The sequence below is a fragment of the Panicum virgatum genome, chromosome 5N, assembly GCF_016808335.1.
Source record: "Panicum virgatum strain AP13 chromosome 5N, P.virgatum_v5, whole genome shotgun sequence".
NCBI lineage: Eukaryota > Viridiplantae > Streptophyta > Magnoliopsida > Poales > Poaceae > Panicum > Panicum virgatum.
The window spans coordinates 39,532,644-39,555,333 of NC_053149.1; the positions used below are offsets into that span (position 1 = coordinate 39,532,644).

The 22,690-nt window shown below is 44.3% G+C and overlaps 1 protein-coding gene across 1 annotated transcript; it reads left to right on the top strand.

Annotated features, from left to right (window-relative positions):
* Window positions 1-1,679: 1,679 nt before the first annotated feature.
* On the top strand, window positions 1,680-3,041 carry LOC120674796 (serine carboxypeptidase-like 50). Its single transcript, XM_039955916.1, has one exon. It carries the CDS (start codon window positions 1,680-1,682, stop codon window positions 3,039-3,041), a length of 1,362 nt encoding a protein of 453 aa, XP_039811850.1.
* Window positions 3,042-22,690: the final 19,649 nt, after the last annotated feature.

The window sequence follows — 22,690 nt, forward strand, 5'->3', positions numbered from 1 at the left end:
CCACTCAGACTCGCACATGGACCATAATCAGGCGATGTAAGTACACAAACTGCATTATCTCACTTGCAAAGGTCCTATTACGGTAAACATACAGTTCATATTCCACCTGGCCCGAAATGATCATGATCATGGTATAGGCTGGGCCTGAGGCCTGAGCTACCGAATTGGGACAAATAACATTTTTAAGCCTAATTTTAGTTGCAAACGACTTCTTTATTTTAGAAAATAAAATAAAATTGATTAATAATATTTAAATGATTTTCTTGAATTAGGAAATGTTAGAGTTGGGTAAAACTAGTTTGTCTTATACAAATTGTTTCTAACCCACATACATAGATAGAATAGACCTTGTCTGCCTACGAATGTGAATGTCATAGTATTGTCATATTATGTACTACTTCAATTTAGCCTATGCATAACGTATTTTTGTTTCTCGTGCGCATCGTTTGATTCAGTTTTCAAGTACCGAGAAGTAGCCATTCCGTTGACGAATGAGGCCTTATGTTTTTGTTTTGGATAATTGGATTCGATCTGAACGCCCTTATTCAGTAGAGGGTTTCAAATTGTTGTTTCCAAGATAGCCACATCAATAAAAAGAAAATAAAAGTGTTTGAAACTAAGCCTATAATATATAATTTTACATTGTTGTTTTATAGACTCGGTATAATATTTAATTTCATGACCTGTCAAGAGTATCCATATCAAGGTAGTGTCATCCAAATAAAATTGGTTCCTTCTCGCTTTTCTTAAATTTTCTCACACGTTATTAAATAAGTTGATATATTATTATATTTAATGTTCTTAGCTTAATTAAAACTCCAACAAAAGTAGTACTCGTAACGAACCACCGATACCATTAGAAGAGGACAAGGGGTGATATTGAATGTTGGTTGTATTCAGACAAATTAAATGGATTAGAAAAATTGTATCCATGAGGAAAGCTGAAAGGAAAGAAATACATAGCACTAATACAAAAATAGTTTTTGATCTTTGCCATTAGTTCTAACTGCTGTTGGACCCGGAAGACCGAGGCTAATAAAGGCATTAGTTCAGAATCCAAGGACTAGAGGGGCGGCGGAGAACTCTAGTCCCAGTTGGAGCCACGCTTCAGTCCCGTCGATCAGTTTGTAAGTCCATTAACCTGAACCATGAACCTTCTGAATTCTAGTATGATATACTTCTTGTATAAAGTCTCTTCCGCTCTGTCGCTGTTTTCTTGCGTCCAATTTGTGGAATTCCGGGAGTCGTGATCTCTTCCACCTGTTGTCTGCACTCACCGACCAGTGAATAAATGTTTGCTCTCGCTGACCAGAATGGTTGATGACCATCTTGGAATGCAGGAGCTGACTACTTTATTTGTTATCCGTAAGAAAACTGAAATCTGTTCCACCCTGTACAAATTCAGACATACAATTCAAAGGTCAAAGTGTCAAACTTGCTAGCTAGTAGATAATGTACTAGAACAAAAGAAAGTACACGGTCATCTGGTAATGCGAAGCTTCCTTACTATAGTCCAATAGGAGACGCTTGAGATCTTGACAATGCGTCTGGGACTTTTATTTTGCCAGGTTCAGGGGATTCAAAGATTTTTCAGCCAACATATTTAGGGCGCTCAGTCTAATGGTGCAAAGCGTTTCAAGCACAGGCACGGAGCGCATTCAGGCAACGCCACGCCAGCCATGGCAGCTCCTCTCACGTTTCCCCTCCTCGTCTTTGTCCACGCCACGGCCGTCTCAGGCTCGGCGGCGGCGGCGGCGGTATCATTCCCTAGAGAAGCCCTCCCGACCAGGTCCGGCTACCTCCCGATCCCGCCGGCGAACGCTTCACTCTACTTCGCCTTCTACGAGGCCACCCACCCGTTGACACCGCCGGCCTCCACGCCGCTTCTCGTCTGGCTCGAGGGCGGCCCCGGCGCCCCCTCCTTGGTCAGCAACTTCTTCCAGATCGGCCCCTACACCTTCGCCGCCGGCCGCAACAACAGCTCCGCCCCCCTGTCGCCCAACCCCTTCGCGTGGAACCGCCGCTTCGGGCTCCTCTTCGTCGACAGCCCGCTCGGCACCGGATACAGCGCTGCGCCGTCCCCCTCCGCCATCCCCACGAACCAGTCCGTCGTCGCCGAGCACATCCTCGCCGCGCTCCAGTCCTTCTTCGCCGCCCAGCCGGCGGAGTTCCGCGCCCGCCCGCTCTACCTCACCGGCGAGAGCTACGCCGGCAAGACCATCCCCGCGGCCGGCTCGCTCATACTGGCCACGAACCCCGAGCTGCCGGAGCAGCGGAGGATCAATCTGCAGGGCGTGGCCATCGGCAACGGCCTGGTCCACCCCGTGGCGCAGGTGACCACGCACGCGGACGCCGCCTACTTCATGGGGCTCGTCAACGCGAGGCAGAGGCGCGAGGCCGAGGCGATGCAGGCGGAGGCGGTGGCGCTGACCAGCGCGGGGCGGTGGCGCGAGGCGTCCGACGCGCGGGCGCGGCTGCTGGTGTGGCTGCGGAACGCCACGGGGCTGGCGTCGCTGTTCGACGTGGCGGTGGACACGCCCCCGGGGGCCGTGGCTGCCGTGGCCGCCCGGGCCGCGGAGCTCTTCAACGACCCCGAGGTGAGGGCGGCGCTGGGCGCCCGGGCCGGGGGCGCGCCGTGGCAGCTGGGCAGCCCGGCGGTGGAAGCGGCGTTCCGCGACGACGTGATGAAGAGCGCCAAGCCGGACGTGGAGGCGCTGCTCGGGGCGTCCACGCGCGTCCTCCTCTACGAGGAGATCCGCGACGTGCAGGACGGGCCGGTGGCCGCCGAGGCGTGGCTGCGGGAGATGGAGTGGGACGGGCTGCCGGCGTTCCAGGACGCCGCCCGCACAGTGTGGCGGAGGAGCGGCGGCGACGCGGCGGGGAGGCTCGCCGGGTACGTGCAGAGGTACGGCGCGCTCGTGCCCGTGGCTGTGTACGGGGCCGGGCACCTGGTGCCGGCGGCGCAGGGGGCCGCGGCGCAGGAGATGATCGAGGACTGGGTGTTCGACAAGGGCCTGTTCGGCAGCGGCGTGCCGGCGTAAAGACAATACAAATACAATGCAGCACGTCTTCGTCGTGCCAGTAGGCGGGAACGTACACGTCGATGATTGTTCGATCGTTTGATGATGTATGCATAAAGTATAGTACTCCCACCGTCCTCAAATACAAAATAGTTTTTTAAAAATATAAAATACTTTAGTTTGTCTTAAATTAAACCATTCTTAGTTGATCAAATTTATTAAAAATAATAATATTTTGAATACTAAATGAGAATAATTAGATTCATTATAAAATATATATCATAATTTACTTATTTAATGTGTTAAATTTTAATATTCATCCTTATAAATTTGTTTAAATCTAAACTACTTTGACTTCGGATAAATTGAAATAGCTTGTATTTCAAAATGGAGGAAGTATAATAAAGCTTAGTGGGCATTTGAAATAGAGTAAATAAAATGTATGAGTGTCTTGTGGTGTCATTTAGGTCTCCAAAAACATCTCCAAGAGTACCTAATATATTCAGTCCAAATAATTTCAGATCGGAACCTTTCTAAAATATATTTTAGGCACAGAAAATACCACCTTCTCCTCCGGTTGCCCTATATTTGATTCCAAAAGTTTGAAATATGCCACCTCATCGTAGGTGGGTCATTCTAAACTCAGAATTCGCTAGGTACAGGCTGTTGTCATTGCCAACGTGCAGTGAATAATCGAGATGGTTCCCACTCGACGACGGTTTGGTTGCATTGTAGGATTACTAGAATGCGTCTTCTAGGCTTCGCATGAAGTACTAAATGAAGTCTATTTTCAAAATTTTTTCAGGATGAGTATAATTCAATGTAAAAAATAGCGGGCTAAGATATTTAGCGGAAACTTTTTCAAAAAGCTAAAAGAGCTATAGCGAAAACTAAATCATTTAGTGGAATGATAAAATAGTCAATAATTACATACAAAATAAGAAGCATTATTGGTCTAATACTCTAAATTAGACTCAGCATGTCTCTTGACTGCCCAACTGTGCTCATGCTGCTTTGTCTATGATCCACTCTAGTTATATTGATTCTTTATTTCTTTTGACTACATCTTTAGTGGATATAGCGGACATTTATTACCACTAAATACTGTAAAAATCTCTTTAGCGGACATAGCAGATAAATATTGTATAGCGTAGCGGTAGATCTCCTAAAAAGCTAATAACGGGCTATTAGCGGGCTATTTTGCACATTAGTGTAATTTTTTGAGACGAATCTAATAATGATAATTAATCTATGATTTGTTATAGTAATAATTTTCTAATTATCTGGTCAAAGAACTCATTAGATTTTTCAGAGTTCCTCGCGCAGGTGGCACGTCATATAATCAACACGTTCCAGCCTCGCTACCGATTCGTGGCAGGTGGCACGCGGCTGTCCCGCGGCAGCGGCCGAGCTCCGCCCCTCGACGCCAGCGTGTGGCGGCGGCCGAGCTTCACTGACACGGCGCGTCTGCAGCGGCCGCGAACTCCACGTCCGAGCTCCGCCCCACGTGTGTCCGCAGCGGCCGCGAGCTCCGCCCCACGCGGCGCGTCCGCGGCACCAGCTGAGCTCCACCCATGCGGAGGTCGCAAAGCTTCGCGGCGCCGCCGACGAGGCCAAGCTCGGTCGCGTTTGGGGTCGGCACTGGAAACAGAGTCGGTGAGACCCGCCGGTGTGAAGTTCCATGCCAAGGTAATCGAAGAACACCGAAGGTCTGCTGCCTTCAAATCACCACAAGGATGCACTCTAGCTGGAGGTAGGAGATGGCGGCGGAGAGGAACCGAGAGCGATGGAGCGGTGGAGAGGCAAGGGAAATGAGGGGGCCGAGGGAGCGAGACAGGGCCGGGGTGAGCTGAAGAAAGAGGAGGGGTAGGTTGGTCATTTTGCCCGCTCCATCCACGCTGGCAAGCTGAGTTGGACTGCCACGGGCTAAAAGTGGTAAATAAATACTCCCTCCTTCCCCATTTATAAGGCATGGTGGAACATGACACGGTCTTCTAAACAACACTTTGACCATTTATTTATCATATATTATATCATTTTTTATTATAAATTTATAATCATTGTAAACTATATTTGATTATGAATCCAATCATATGAAATTTACATTATAAAAACAAAAATTTAATAGTCAAATTATTGGTCAAAGATGAGAAAGTTTGAATCTTGATATACGTGTATGCCTTATAAACGGGGAAGGAGGGAGTAGGACTCAAAACTGTTCAGATGACAAATCTTTTAGCTCCATTCTAATGATGGCAAACAAAAAGGAGATATCGGTAACGATGGCAAATATTTAAATACCCCGCTGTTGTTCGCTGCTCTGTCGTGTCATGTCGTGCCTTCCTCTAGTCGCCACGAGCTCTCATCCCTGCTGCTACCTCTCGCGCTCTCTCTCGATGCGACGCAAGCGGCCCCGTCCTCGCCCTGTGGCCGATCCTGCGCCGCCCGCCGCTCCGCGGAAGCCGCGCCGCCGTCCCTCCGCGCAGGCCGTGGCGGAGCCTCTCCCGCAAAGGCTCCGCTGCGGCCTCTTCTCCCTGCTGCGCGCCCTCGGGTCCTCGGCCAAGCGCCCATGCAGCGAGCGCCTGCGCCTGCTCCCGTGCCGCTGCCTCTCCGCGGAAGCCGCGCCGCCGCCGTCGCTCCTAGCAGGCTGCCCCGCCGTTGCTCCCGCGAAAGCCCCGTGCAGGCCGGCCCACATCTCCCCGCGCGCCGCGACTGCTCGCGCTCGCCTCTCCACGGGTTTTGTTTTCCGGGGAAGGGACGGTGGTCGGTGGGGGTGCTGTGGGTTGGACGTTCGGGCTGGGGGTTGGTTGGGTGTAGAATTCATTAGCACTATTGTATGAAATAATATTACGAGGATGTTTTCAAAAGGATAGCAAATATTGAGGAGTTAGTCAAATGTAAGAAATTAATGTGAAGATTTTCAAAAAACTAATGTGAAGATTTTTAATTGAAGAGAGTGTATCTCTCTCTCTCATGATCTTTTATTCCAGGACCAGTCTCCGCATTTGTTTTCATCCATACTGATACACAAGAAAGAGATGCACTCATTAGGACCTAAAGCAGCACTTTTTCTTGCATTCCTCCCATGTCGGATAACAACTACCCAATTGTACATCTGAACAGCAGTAGCAAGCAGCCCCAAATATTAGTCCTTTTTCAGGTAATTTTTGGGCATGGGCACACTTCGAGCTTATTGCTATTCATCTTATCAATAGTTCTAGCTGCATGCAGGAAAGGTTATTCTGTGAAAGGATCAATAGTTCATCTGATCAATAGTTCTAGCTAAGAGGGGAAGGTGAATAGGCTTTTCTTCAAATTTAAACCCTTAGCCCTGCTGACTCTGCCTAGACCGGTCTGTTCAGGCAGACAGGCACGAGCAAGAAAAATCCCCTTCTCGAGCTTGAACCTATACAAAACGTGGTGTATGTCTTCTACAGAGTATTTCTAGCAATAAAATTAGTTCTGTGCATACAAGTAGAGCACACCCAAGTAGATCGAGCAGAAGCACAATTCAAACTCAAACTCAAAGACTCTAATGCAATGTAAGTAAATCAAACCAAAATAAAGATGATGCAAAGGAGATACCACAATTTGTTTTACCAAAGTTTGGATACACCCCGTGTACCCACGTGTGAATCCTACTCTCCGTTGAGGAAGCTTATGGCGACCGCAAGGCAAAGCTATCTCCTCCTTCCACTATATGACCAAACGCCCTCGTAGCATTAGATCGCTGCTGCAACAAACATGTCTTTGCTCACCACAATCTTGGGAGCTAGCCAGCGACATCTAGTCGTCTAAGAGGCTTCACCTCCAAGAGTAACAAATGGTTCAACAAGTTGGCCGATACAACCACAAGTGCTCAAAGCTAGGGTTATTTCTCTCTTGTTCAAATGGCTCTCAAGGAGTGGTTTCACTCAACCCAACTCAAGAATTCAATAAGAATTAAGAAACTCTCATAAAGAGATGTTGGGAAGGACTCTCCTAGTGTTCACAAGGCTCTCAAAAGTGTTCTAAATGGAATAGCATCAGCTCCCACGTATGGGTGAAGTCATGGGGTATAAATACCCTCTCTCAAAAACTAGCCGTTGCCCCTATCAGTACTAGACCGGTTAGATCGGTCCCTCAGACCGGTCGGTTTGAATCAACTAGCTGTTAGGGCTAACTCTGCCTAGATCGGCTAGACTGGTCCCATGGATCGGTCAGACTGGTCCCTCACTGAAAACACTCAAGGTTAGTTCTCTTAGGCTAAACTCACTCGGGACTGCTATGAGCACTTTGGTTTTGTCAAAACCCATTGATGTTGCATCCCCCTTGATAGTACGGCATACCTATACTTAAGTGCACAAATAAAATACACAAACATCACTTGAGCTTCTCATCATGATCATGCCGACCTTTATTCGATCAATACCGTGAAGGCATTAACACCTTCAATTCATTGAGCATACTCTATTTGAGCTAGTGACTTTGAATCGTCCATTGCGTAGGAATGAAATCTATTATTGATTCACAAGTCACCTTCTTTAATCAAGTAATGACACTATTTAATATAGAGCTCTCCACAACTCTAGGATCTCCGGCCTTTGATCCATATCGTTTTTCTTGCTCCCCCAAGCCGTCGCTTGCATAGCCTCTTGAAACACGCCTCTTAGTCTTCTATCTTTATCCTAGCTGTCCACTTTGAACTCTCATTGATTTATGCCATGTATGAAATCTTCTTTATCAATTTGAATCCTCAATTCAATCTCACATGCAAGCTTTCCAATTTGAGACTTTATATATGCATAAACTCATATCTCATTCACTTTTTCCTTGCTTGCTTCCTTTGATAACAATATTTATCACATATGACAAGTTCTTCCAAAATTTGAGACTACGCATAAGCATATCATGTCTCATTCATAAAATCTTTACTTGTCACTTTGAATCCCGTCATGAGTCCAACAACCCTTAGCACATGTTAGAGCCTTCATATCAACCATGAATATCTTGCTCTAAATTTTCCTTTCTTAATTTTCTTGTCACATATACAAAATGCCAATGGGATATACACACTTGTTTGCAATACATAAGCCTTCTCATTTAATATCAATTCCTAAATTGAATTTCTACTCATAATCTCATGCAAACAAGTTAGTCCTTTAATTGTGTTGTCAATCAATACACCATAACCCACTAGGGGCCTAGATGTTTTCATTCTGTTAAGCTCATATTCAATATACAGGCGAACGCAGGTGGAACCAAGAATAAACTTTAAGCGAACATATTATTTAAATATTAATAACCATATAAAAATAACTTGATTGTTTACTATGTGCACTTACTATATGAAGGAATGAAATATCCAAGCATCATTAGGAAAACATAACAACTTGCTTCTCTTCATTGTTGTCCCACATCTAAGTTTAGCAAGAAGTAATGAACGCAAGGCTGGCAGCTTATCTTCCCCAAGTGAACTGACATAATAATATGGAAGCAGAATTGTTGATCTTAATTTTAGTAGCAAGTGATTACTTTCAAGTTATAGAATTGATGATCTTCATTTTAGTAGCAAGTGATTACTTTCAAGTTATAGTGTCTTACCTTCTATAACAGTAAAAGTAATCTTCAATTTCAACATGGTAACAAGAATTGCGTGCTTTGCAGTCAGAAATCCAAGTATATTTCCCATCTGTTGTTGTGTTGCTCCTTTTCTAGATAGATCTGGCTTGTTTTTCTTCGCCGTGCAGGGTGCCACACTGCGACGCCTCAATCCCCCTTGACGGTGTTTGCTGAGTGGTGGACGGTTGCTCGGAAGCGTTGTTGATGTTTTCTAGCATCATGAATAAATCCGCAAGGGCACATGGATATCGTCGTAGCTTTCACCCAGAAGCATTCCAGGGTATCATATCTACTGAGGAACGTGAGTAATCTAAGTTTTTGATTCATCGAAGGACACAACACTACTTAAGAGTGAAGAGGTAAGGGGTAGAGAGCATTTCTAAGGCCAAGAATCGAAGGTAAGGTAGCACTAACTAGTTTACTTCGGCCTACTAGCTTCTCGTGGATAAAACCAAACAACTCTGGTAGATAGAGTTGTCACCACCTGCCACCTACCTCTACAAACTGTGGGGTTATACCACAAACAAAGGTAAAGTCTAGTATATATACCACGTCTACACAGTCTTTTACTAATTCCAGAGGTGTACAAGAGCATCCGTCTCTATCAGGAGTCTTACTCTAGAGGCATCCACTAAACTAGTGAATGATGGTCCCATAAACAACTAGGGGACTAGCACTAACTTGATTAAGACACTAAAGCACAAATAAGTCATGAACACTTACTATGATTGATAAGCATCCGTCGAGGTACAAGCTGGAGGAGCGTGCCGGTAGCACAAACCCGGCACCTCCCCGACTCTCCCTCACTCCCCTTCTATTTCCTAAGCTCTACTAGGCATCACCAAGCCCCTAAGGAGTACCCTCAAGCTCAAAGGTAAGAATGAGAGTGTGAGATGGTGTGTTCCATTTTGGACCCCCTCTTGGCATTTCTTAGCATCATCACTAGGATTGTTAGTCCATAGCAACGATGCCAGACAATGCCCTGATATAACTTAACGTTTATAGAAAGATATGCAAGCGCACGAATATACCGTTGTAGCATTTAGCCCGGAGAGTATTCTAGTATCGTTATTTATATTTTTCCATAGGATAAATATAGTAAAGGTATTTTACTTGGTACATAATCATGACATTATGCATAAGCTATAGACACAACTCATGTAGGGGTAAGCCATAATAAATGATAATAATGGTAACATGACACACACAACCAACTCTTAAGGATAAAGATAAATAAAGAATAAAAGAATAACACTAAGGTTAGTGAAAGCTTAGGTAAAGAACAAGCGTCCTAGGGCATCTATTCATGTTAGCAAGGATTATATTACACATGCGGCTAGGGTTATAAGAGCTAGGATCAAGGATATTGGGGAGATTGTCCCGAGCTAGGTTGAAAGTTATCGGGTGCTCTAGCCTAAGAGGGGGAGGGGTGAATTAGGCACTATTAAAACCTTAACCTATGGCCCCAACTAGTTTGCACAAAACTTAAACTAAAACAAGCTATCTAGATGTGCAACTACGGTTCACCTTAGTGTGAAACCCTCATCCCAAAAGAGTTTTGCAACCTATAGCCAATCCTAGCAAAATACTATACTAAGAAAGTAAAGGGACATAAGTTGCAATATGAAGTACGGAAGCTTAAAGAGAGGGATGAGAGGAAGCGAACTCTCGACACGAGGATTTATCCCGTGGTTCGGATTGCCACAAAGGCGCCCCTACGTCCACGTTGTTGAAGCACTCACGAAGAGTATCGCTTCCCGGCAATCAAGTTTCTTCCGTGAACACAATCACAGTCACCTTGATCCCGATCTTCACTAAGGGAGATTGCCCACAATCGTCGACGCCGCTCCACACCAAGCCGGAGGGTCGTTGACTTGCCGGCGAGCCACCAAAGCTCCAAGGATGGCCGGCGCACCAAGATACAATGTTGGTTCACTCTAAATCCACAGCACCAGGATCTAAACCTTGCTTGATCACTCACTCAAGAGCTAACCTAGCACTAACACTCACAAAGCTTGTGCTAAGGACTAAGGATTTGATCTTTATGCTCTTGGATGGCTTGGAGGTGTTCTTGGATGTGTATGAGATGTCTTGGGACTCCAGCTATCTTCAAATGGCCGGGGTGAGGCATATATAGGCCACCAACTCAAGAGAGCCGTTACTAGCCGTTGGCCAGTTTTCTGCGTAGGCATCGGAACTTCCGGTGCAGGGACGTCGGAACTTCCGGTCACTCAAAGTAGCCGTTGGCTTCCTGACACAGTTGCAGTGCCTTCATGGACAACTGGTTGAACTGATGCATAGGGTGTCGGTTAAACCGGTCACACACATTGCCAGGACTAGCCGTTGGACCTCCCACTTTCTGCTGACATCATTGCACCGACACCATGCTCCGATGCACCATTGGTTCAACCGGTGCTGAAGGCTTGGCTCCTGCGCAACTTGCATCATCTCTGGAACACAGTACATCCAATGCACCGATGCCTAGCTTGACGCCGTCGGTTCAACCGGTGACCTGGCTATCTTGACTTGGTCTTTGCTTGGTCTCCATTTGGTGCTCAGACTTGCACCGATGCCAGGGCGTCGGAACTTCCGACAACCATCGGATGCACCGATGCTACATGCATCGGTTCTTCCGGTGCTCCTGTTTTCTGCAGAACTTATCCAATTCAGCGTTTCTTTGAGTTCTTTCTTCGTGTATTGCTTTGGATGGCCTTTTTACTTCATCCCTGGGATCTAGAAATGTTCACTTAACAAAACCATTAGTCCTATTGATTGCGTTGTCATACGATCACCAAAATCACTCGAAATGGCATAAATGGTGACATGTTCGTTACAATCTCCCCCGTTTTTGTGATTAGTGACAACACGATCAAAGCAAACATAAAATTTTGCAAAAGTTGTCAAATTGAACCACTTACACTTGCTTGGATGCTTACCATCATCCAATGAAGATACCAATTAAAAATTTACTATAGTGGATCACAAAATCACAAAACTAGCATGACATGAGCTAAGCTTTCCACAAGTGTGTACACAACATGATAATGTGAAAATCAAGTGTACCACTAAAAGATTCAACAAGAAAGCTTAGATCATATCATGCACAGAGGTAGCTCTAAAAAAGATAAGAAATTGACAATTATACTAATTGAATGAGTTTAGAACCTTGCATACCTCCGGGGGTTTTTCTTTGTTTACCTTACATGTACCAATTTGAAAGTGACTTGCAACCAATTGAAAGTCTTTGAAAGAAGAGCACTTGGTACACTAAGGTTAAGCAAATGTATGAGCACATAGCCTATGAACTTAGATATGAGCATATAAGTTCAGTAGAGCATGGCTCAATATGCATGAAAGCATAAATTATCTAAACACTCTTATAGAGTTGTTTGTTCACATTGATCGTGAATAACATTCTCTTAGAGTGTTAACTCCACGTGAGACTACAAAAAATAAACTTGCAAACATGTTAGTCTCAAAATCACAAGCCATAGGATGAACTCCCCCTAAATGTGTGCATTTAGTATTTGAACCACCAAGCAAATGTATGCACATTGATTTTGACACAATTGGGAAGCTTACCCTATAACTTATGTTCATGGTACATATATGAAATACATACCTCATGAAGTCCATGTACCATGAAGGGTGACTTTGTGTAGCTTTCTACACACTTATCAAACCATGTAGGTTGCTCATGGGTTAGAATCATGACACAAGCAACCCACCATATATAACACTCGGAGATGCAATATAAGCAAACATCCTAGCAAAAGCAATGGTGCTACATAATGCTTGAATTGAAATCTAGCTACCATTACCTTATGGGGGACTTAGGCAACAAAAGTCCAAATTGTGAGTTTAGTTTGTTTTGACTTGAACTTTCACTTCAACTTGTAAGGTAAGCCTCCAAATCCCCCGAAGCCATTCTTGGACTTCAAGTCTCCTTTGGAACCCACACCATTTGAGGCCCCTTCATATTGGTGATAATGTGTTTGGGCACCCAAATTGAGTGGTTCCAACTCCTTTCCTTCTTCCCAACCTTGTGAGTAACCATCTTGCCATTGGTCTTTTTTTTATCACATAGGAGGTTCTATTGCTTTGTTCCTCCGGTTGGACTTGGTGTAGATGAGAGAACTCTTGATTATGAGCTTTTTCTTGTTCTTCTCATCCGGAAGCTTCTTACTTGGTTGAGGACACTTGTTGGACTTGTGGCCTTCTTTGTGGCACTTGGAGCAAGTCACGGTAGACCCCTTCTCAAGCTTCTTCACCATGTGTTCACGGTTATCTTGAGAAGGTTGGACATTGCTCTCTATGACTTTGCCCTTCAATCTATACAAGTCCTTCATGAGCCTTTCTACTTCTTGCTTGAGCTCATCATTCTCTTTGGCAATGAGATCATCACATGATTCTACAACAACATTCTCATAGCATTTCTCATTGCAAGGGTTAGAGCAAAATTCATCAATTAGATCAATGCAAGAAGTTGAGGCATCTACCCTAGAGATAGGAATTACACAAGGGATAGTTTGCTTCATTTCCAAAGAGTCATTAGTATCATTAATGCTCTCAAATTTTACTTTAAGCTCTTCATGCTCCTTGCTAAGAAATTTGAATTTGCACATCAAATCTTCAAAATTTGTAGCAAGAGAAGCATTTAGATCTTTGAGAGCACTAAGGTTTTTGATTTCCTTCGATTGCTTCTTAATGACTTTTTGGTGCTGATGAACAAGGTCAAGAAGTTCATCAATTGAAGGAGAGTCGGAGTCATCATCACTTACATCGCTATCCATACCTTTGGCCATGAAGCAAGTATTGGATGATGATCTCATGCGGGTGGTGAATTTCTTGTTTGATTCATCACTTGAACTTGCACTTGATTCTTCACCACCGCTTACCCATTCACCAAATACGGCATATGATTCATGCTTGGGCTTCTTCTTCTTCTTTTGCTTGTTCTTCTTGAATTTCTTCTCAACCTTCATAAGTTGATGGTGAGGCCCATCTTTGAGGAAGACCATATACCCCATTGAGTTGATTTCCTTCAAGCATTTGTTCATCTTATTTACTTGCTTGTAGAGGTTGGGGTGCATTGGTTCTTTATCATCACTTGAGGAGCTTCTTACATCCTCTTCTTCCTCATCACTTGAGCTACCTTTGATGGCCATCTTTTTCAATTTCTTGAGTTGTTTGCACGCAAGTGTGCTATGCGTTGGTGAAGAAGGTGGTGCTTTTGCCTTGATGTCACTGCGTAGCTCATGGGCAATCACCTTGTTGAGGACTTGATTTGGTGTCATCGTGTCGAGCTCTTTCTCATATAGAATTGTGGTCACCAAATCATAGTCTGGCCTTCAGAGTGAGTGAATGATCTTGCGAATGAGTTCCAAATCTTCAATTTGCTTCACACCTAAGGAATTAATCTCATTCACAAGAGTGTTCAAGCGTGAGTACATAGATTCGGCATTCTCATCATCAAGTTGCTTAAAGCTATTAAGCTTATCAAGAAGAACGTGATATCTTTCGTTGGCAACATCCTCCGTGCCCTCATGGTTCTCAATGATAGTCTTCCATAGTTTTTGAGCATTTTCACAAGAAAAAACATGATTGAACATATTTTCACTGAGAGAAGACAAAATTATGCATTTAGCAGTGACATCATATTGCTTCTCTTGTTGACCATTATTTTTTACACATTCACTCACAACTCTCCAAACGTTCAACCCCGTTGCTTGGAGATGGGCTTGCATCAAAACCTTCCAACACTGGAAGCCCGTGCCGTCGAACCGTGGAGCGGGTCTAAAAGGATCCATCCTTTCCCCCTAAGAGCTAACTCACTAGGCGGTGAAGCCTACCGATCTAATGAGCCGGTAAACACAAATTTGCCAATAGAATTGGCTTTCTTTGTGAGAGAAGTGAGTCCCGGCTCTGATACCAATTGAAAGTGATCGGGTGCTCTAGCCTAAGAGGGGGAGGGGATGAATTAGGCACTATTAAAACCTTAACCTATGGCCCCAACTAGTTTGCACAAAACTTAAACTAAAACAAGTTATCTAGATGTGCAACTACGATTCACCTTAGTGTGAAACTCTCATCCCAAAAGAGTTTTGCAACCTATAGCCAATCCTAGCAAAATACTATACTAAGAAAGTAAAGGGACACAAGTTGCAATATGAAGTGCAGAAGCCTAAAGAGAGGGATGAGAGGAAGCGAACTCTCGACACGAGAATTTATCCTGTGGTTCGGATTGCCACAAAGGCGCCACTACATCCACGTTGTTGAAGCACCCACGAAGAGTATCGCTTCCCAGCAATCAAGTCTCTTCCGTGAACACAATCACGGTCACCTTGATCCCGATCTTCACTAAGGGAGATTGCCCACGAAGGAGGGGTCTCCGTCCCCCGCACAATGTCGTCGATGCCGCTCCACACCAAGCCGGAGGGTCGTTGACTTGCCGGCGAGCCACCAAAGCTCCAAGGATGGCCGGCGCACCAAGATACAATGTTGGTTCACTCTAGAACCACAGCACCAGGATCTAAACCTTACTTGATCACTCACTCAAGAGCTAACCTAGCACTAACACTCACAAAGCTTGTGCTAAGGACTAAGGATTTGATCTTTATGCTCTTGGATGGCTTGGAGGTGTTCTTGGATGTGTATGAGATGTCTTGGGACTCCAGCTATCTTCAAATGGCCGGGGTAAGGCATATATATAGGCCACCAACTCAAGAGAGCCGTTACTAGCCGTTGGCCAGTTTTCTGCGTAGGCATCGGAACTTCCGGTGCAGGGACGTCGGAACTTCCGGTCACTCAAAGTAGCCGTTGGCTTCCTGACACAGTTGCAGTGCCTTCATGGACAACTGGTTGAACTGATGCATAGGGCATCGGTTAAACCGGTCACACACATTGCCAGGACTAGCCGTTGGACCTCCCACTTCTGCTGACATCATTGCACCGACACCATGCTCCGATGCACCATCGGTTCAACCGGTGCTGAAGGCTTGGCTCCTGCGCAACTTGCATCGTCTCTGGAACACAATACATCCAATGCACCGATGCCTAGTTTGACGCCGTCGGTTCAACCGGTGACCTGGCTATCTTGACTTGGTCTTCGCTTGGTCTGCATTTGGTGCTCAGACTTGCACCGATGCCAGGGCGTCGGAACTTCCGACAACCATCAGATTCACCGATGCTACATGCATTGGTTCTTCCGGTGCTCCTGTTTTCTGCAGAACTTATCCAATTCAGCGTTTCTTTGAGTTCTTTATTCGTGTATTGCTTTGTATGGCCTTTTTACTTCATCCCTGGGATCTAGAAATGTTCACTTAATAAAACCATTATTCCTATTGATTGCGTTGTCATACAATCACCAAAATCACTCGAAATGGCATAAATGGTGACATGTTCGTTACAATCTCCCCCTTTTTTGTGATTAGTGACAACACGATCAAAGCAAACATAAAATTTTGCAAAAGTTGTCAGATTGAACCACTTACACTTGCTTGGATGCTTACCATCATCCAATGACGGCTTGGCTTCCCCCTAAAACCATGATTCCCCCTTTTGTTCCTCCCCCTATCTCGTTACTTCTCCCTCATGACTTGCTTCATTTGGCATTTCTCCCCCTTTGGGATATGCTTCTCCTCGTTGAGAAAATACCTTGTTTTGATCCACATTTCTCCCCCTTTGGAATCAAATCACCTAAAAAGTCTTGCAAAACAATATAGCTCAAGAGAAGATTAGTAGCCTAGGGAGTTAGTTCCATGACTTATGATCCAATTGTATGATATCAATGAAGATACCAATTAAAAATTTACTATAGTGGATCACAAAATCACAAAACTAGCATGACATGAGCTAAGCTTTCCACAAGTGTGTACACAACATGATAATGTGAAAATCAAGTGTACAACTAAAAGATTCAACAAGAAAGCTTAGATCATATCATGCACAGAGGTAGCTCTAAAAAAGATAAGAAATTGTCAATTATACTAATTGAATGAGTTTAGAACCTTGCATACCTCCGGGGGTTTTTCTTTGTTTACCTTACATGTACCAATTTGAAAGTGACTTGCAACCAATTGAAAGTCTTTGAAAGAAGAGCACTTGGTACACTAAGGTTAAGCAAATGTATGAGCACATAGCCTATGAACTTAGATATGAGCATTTAAGTTCAGTAGAGCATGGCTCAATATGCATGAAAGCATAAATTATCTAAACACTCTTATAGAGTTGTTTGTTCACATTGATCATGAATAACATTCTCTTAGAGTGTTAACTCCACGTGAGACTACAAAAAATAAACTTGCAAACATGTTAGTCTCAAAATCACAAGCCATAGGATGAACTCCCCCTAAATGTGTGCATTTAGTATTTGAACCACCAAGCAAATGTATGCACATTGATTTTGACACAATTGGGAAGCTTACCCTATAACTTATATTCATGGTACATATATGAAATACATACCTCATGAAGTCCATGTACCATGAAGGGTGACTTTGTGTAGCTTTCTACACACTTATCAAACCATGTAGGTTGCTCATGGGTTAGAATCATGACACAAGCAACCCACCATATATAACACTCGGAGATGCAATATAAGCAAACATCCTAGCAAAAGCAATGGTGCTACATAATGCTTGAATTAAAATCTAGCTACCATTACCTTATGTGGGACTTAGGCAACAAAAGTCCGAATTGTGAGTTTAGCTTGTTTTGACTTGAACTTTCACTTCAACTTGTAAGGTAAGCCTCCAAATCCCCCGAAGCCATTCTTGGACTTCAAGTCTCCTTTGGAACCCACACCATTTGAGGCCCCTTCATATTGGTGATAATGTCCTTGGGCACCCAAATGGAGTGGTTCCAACTCCTTTCCTTCTTCCCAACCTTGTGAGCAACCATCTTGCCATTGGTCTTTTTTTATCACATAGGAGGTGCTATTGCTTTTGTTCCTCCGGTTGGACTTGGTGTAGATGAGAGAACTCTTGATTGTGAGCTTTTTCTTGTTCTTCTCATCCGGAAGCTTCTTCCTTGGTTGAGGACACTTGTTGGACTTGTGGCCTTCTTTGTGGCACTTGGAGCAAGTCACGGTGGACCCCTTCTCAAGCTTCTTCACCATGTGTTCACGGTTATCTTGAGAAGGTTGGACATTGCTCTCTATGACTTTGCCCTTCAATCTATACAAGTCCTTCATGAGCCTTTCTACTTCTTGCTTGAGCTCATCATTCTCTTTGGCAATGAGATCATCATATGATTCTACAACAATATTCTCATAGCATTTCTCATTGCAAGGGTTAGAGCAAGATTCATCAATTAGATCAATGCAAGAAGTTGAAGCATCTACCCTAGAGATAGGAATTACACAAGGGATAGTTTGCTTCATTTCCAAAGAGTCATTAGTATCATTAATGCTCTCAAATTTTACTTTAAGCTCTTCATGCTCCTTGCTAAGAAATTTGAATTTGCACATCAAATCTTCAAAATTTGTAGCAAGAGAAGCATTTAGATCTTTGAGAGCACTAAGGTTTTTGATTTCCTTCGATTGCTTCTTAATGACTTTTTGGTGCTGATGAACAAGGTCAAGAAGTTCATCAATTGAAGGAGAGTCGGAGTCATCATCACTTACATCGCTATCCATACCTTTGGCCATGAAGCAAGTATTGGATGATGATCTCATGCGGGTGGTGAATTTCTTGTTTGATTCATCACTTGAACTTGCACTTGATTCTTCACCACCGCTTACCCATTCACCAAATACGGCATATGATTCATGCTTGGGCTTCTTCTTCTTCTTTTGCTTGTTCTTCTTGAATTTCTTCTCAACCTTCATAAGTTGATGGTGAGGCTCATCTTTGAGGAAGACCATATACCCCATTGAGTTGATTTCCTTCAAGCATTTGTTCATCTTCTTTACTTGCTTGTAGAGGTTGGGGTGCATTGGTTCTTTATCATCACTTGAGGAGCTTCTTACATCCTCTTCTTCCTCATCACTTGAGCTACCTTTGACGGCCATCTTTTTCAATTTCTTGAGTTGTTTGCACGCAAGTGTGCTATGCGTTGGTGAAGAAGGTGGTGCTTTTGCCTTGATGTCACTGCGTAGCTCATGGGCAATCACCTTGTTGAGGACTTGATTTGGTGTCATCGTGTCGAGCTCTTTCTCATATAGAATTGTGGTCACCAAATCATAGTCTGGCCTTCGGAGTGAGTGAATGATCTTGCGAATGAGTTCCAAATCTTCAATTTGCTTCACACCTAAGGAATTAATCTCATTCACAAGAGTGTTCAAGCGTGAGTACATAGATTCGGCATTCTCATCATCAAGTTGCTTAAAGCTATTAAGCTTATCAAGAAGAACGTGATATCTTTCGTTGGCAACATCCTCCGTGCCCTCATGGTTCTCAATGATAGTCTTCCATAGCTTTTGAGCATTTTCACAAGAAAAAACATGATTGAACACATTGTCACTGAGAGAAGACAAAATTATGCATTTAGCAGTGACATCATATTGCTTCTCTTGTTGACCATTATTTTTTATACATTCACTCACAACTCTCCAAACGTTCAACCCCGTTGCTTGGAGATGGGCTTGCATCAAAACCTTCCAACACTGGAAGCCCGTGCCGTCGAACCGTGGAGCGGGTCTAAAAGGATCCATCCTTTCCCCCTAAGAGCTAACTCACTAGGCGGTGAAGCCTACCGATCTAATGAGCCGGTAAACACAAATTTGCCAATGGAATTGGCTTTCTTTGTGAGAGAAGTGAGTCCCGGCTCTGATACCAATTGAAAGTGATCGGGTGCTCTAGCCTAAGAGGGGGAGGGGATGAATTAGGCACTATTAAAACCTTAACCTATGGCTCCAACTAGTTTGCACAAAACTTAAACTAAAACAAGCTATCTAGATGTGCAACTACGATTCACCTTAGTGTGAAACCCTCATCCCAAAAGAGTTTTGCAACCTATAGCCAATCCTAGCAAAATACTATACTAAGAAAGTAAAGGGACATAAGTTGCAATATGAAGTGCAGAAGCTTAAAGAGAGGGATGAGAGGAAGCGAACTCTCGACACGAGAATTTATCCCGTGGTTCGGATTGCCACAAAGGCGCCCCTACATCCACGTTGTTGAAGCACCCACGAAGAGTATCGCTTCCCGGCAATCAAGTCTCTTCCGTGAACACAATCACGGTCACCTTGATCCCGATCTTCACTAAGGGAGATTGCCCACGAAGGAGGGGTCTCCATCCCCCGCACAATGTCGTCGATGCCGCTCCACACCAAGCCGGAGGGTCGTTGACTTGCCGGCGAGCCACCAAAGCGCCAAGGATGGCCGGCGCACCAAGATACAATGTTGGTTCACTCTAGAACCACAGCACAAGGATCTAAACCTTACTTGATCACTCACTCAAGAGCTAACCTATCACTAACACTCACAAAGCTTGTGCTAAGGACTAAGGATTTGATCTTTATGCTCTTGGATGGCTTGGAGGTGTTCTTGGATGTGTATGAGATGTCTTGGGACTCCAGCTATCTTCAAATGGCCGGGGTGAGGCATATATATAGGCCACCAACTCAAGAGAGCCGTTACTAGCCGTTGGCCAGTTTTCTGCGTAGGCATCGGAACTTCCGGTGCAGGGACGTCGGAACTTCCGGTCACTCAAAGTAGCCGTTGGCTTCCTGACACAGTTGCAGTGCCTTCATGGACCACCGGTTGAACCGATGCATAAGGCGTCGGTTAAACCGGTCACACACAGTGCCAGGACTAGCCGTTGGACCTCCCACTTTTGCTGACGTCATTGCACCGACGCCATGCTCCGATGCACCATCGGTTCAACCGGTGCTGAAGGCTTGGCTCCTGCACAACTTGCATTGTCTCTGGAACACAGTACATCCAATGCACCGATGCCTAGCTTGACGCCGTCGGTTCAACCGGTGACCTGGCTATCTTGACTTGGTCTTCGCTTGATCTCCATTTGGTGCTCAGATTTGCACCGATGCCAGGGCGTCGGAACTTCCGACAACCATCGGATGCACTGATGCTACATGCATCGGTTCTTCTGGTGCTCCTGTTTTCTGCAGAACTCATCCAATTCAGCATTTCTTTAAGTTCTTTCTTCGTGTATTGCTTTGTATGGCCTTTTTACTTCGTCCCTGGGATCTAGAAATGTTCACTTAACAAAACCATTAGTCCCATTGATTGTGTTGCCATACGATCACCAAAATCACTCGAAATGGCATAAATGGTGCCATGTTCATTACATAAATCCAACCAGCAGTGCTACATCTTTGCAAGGACTCCTACACAGTACCCGAACATTGTGGACTTCACAAGACCCATTAAAAGGTGTGCCGGACGGACTGTCACCACCTGCAGTCTACCCCCGTCACTCCGTGGGGTACCGTCATATCCGAAGGATCCCACATACCCGAGCACCATGCCTGTGTATGAGGTCACTACCCTAGCTTCCCCGGTTCTCTCACGCTTCGGATGGACAAGTAAAGAGCTAGAGCAAGCCCAAAAGAAAAAATGAACCAATATCTTTACCCATATCATCTAGCCTAAGCATATGATTCATATAACTCATGAATAAACTAAGCATGGATTGATAAACTATCAAAATAGCATATGGATAAACTCTAAATTATGAATAGAGTACCGACGAAAGGAATACAAAGCCATACCAAAGGCCGAGGACTGCTCTCCGACTCCAAGGACAACTTGCACTCGCTAAAGAAAAAGTCCTATAGCCTAGATCCACTAGCCTATGGTTACAGGTAGCAAGAGTAGAGAGGGAGGGAGGCTTCAAGGTGTGGTGTGTTGTTAGAGGGCTCCTCCTCCTTTTATACTCTCTAGAGCGGTTCCCGGGCGAGCTAAGAATGGAAACAAGCACAACCGACTTCCAAAGGATAAGAGTGATCTTCCCGCCAAGCTGCACCTGGACGGGAAGCAAGCCACGATCGGCCGACCCATAGGGTCGGTCGACCGCCACTGTCTTTGGCCAGGTCCCTGCCAGGTGGGCCTTGATCTTATCTTTAGGGTGTTTGCTGCCTTTGTATGTTGGTTTGGTCTAACAAGTGGACCCTTCTTGTAAGTGTGATGCAGGACAAGACCTTCTGCGTAGTTTATATGCGTCTTCATCGTGCTTTCCTCTTATTCTGTACTTGTAAACTTGAAATTGCTAGATATCCAAAATAATTGTGGAACTAGGTTAGTGATACAAATATGCGAGTAAGATGTATAGTTATCCTTTATTATTGATTATAGTTGACGGTCATATTTTGCATTTAAGGACCGTCAAACTCCCACAAGCGTAGCCCTTTGCTCATCCTTGAGCACAGTTTTAGACTTAGGTTGTTGATCAGGAGTTGCTACAATGTTGCATTCCTAACTTATACATAAGGCAGAACCAAAAGCTCTTACCATGATTCTGAATAAGTTGGCCTTGTCCTTACCTTACTCCTGTGGGGCTTATAGCCTTTCCTTATCTTTGGTTGTTGGTGGTCAGAACGATCTTGGAAAGTACCATTTTCTCACTCCTTTGCTCAACTGTCAATCCGAAGGTTTTGTAAAGTTTTTTTGAAAAGAAAAATGCAAAGTTCCTCAAATGACCTCTCGGATCGCTTACTGTGTTTCATTTCTCACCAAGGCTATTATTGTGCCTTTATTTTCCAACCTACTCCTAAAAAGGCTTCTTTTTATGGAGATATAGGCATGGAGGATATGAAGGCAAACTTGCTTCTCATATTTTGCTAAGTAAAAACTGGATCCAAGGAAGAAACAAGTTATAAACCTTGATCAAGATGTACAAGTGTGTGGATATTTTTCGTGGATGGTGTATGGGACTCCTTGTCATGGACCATCTCTCTCTCTCTATCTCTCTTTCTCCTTCGATATGGGCTATCATCATTTTTTTTGACTACTTGGACCTTCATGGGCCCAATTCTTTTTCATTTTCCTTTTTTTATTTTGATCATGCTTTCTTTGAGCATGTCTTTTATTTCATTTTTGCATAGCCCATATCTTTGATGGTAACTTTGGAGAGAGAGAGAGAGATCATGATATGACATGGAGTTT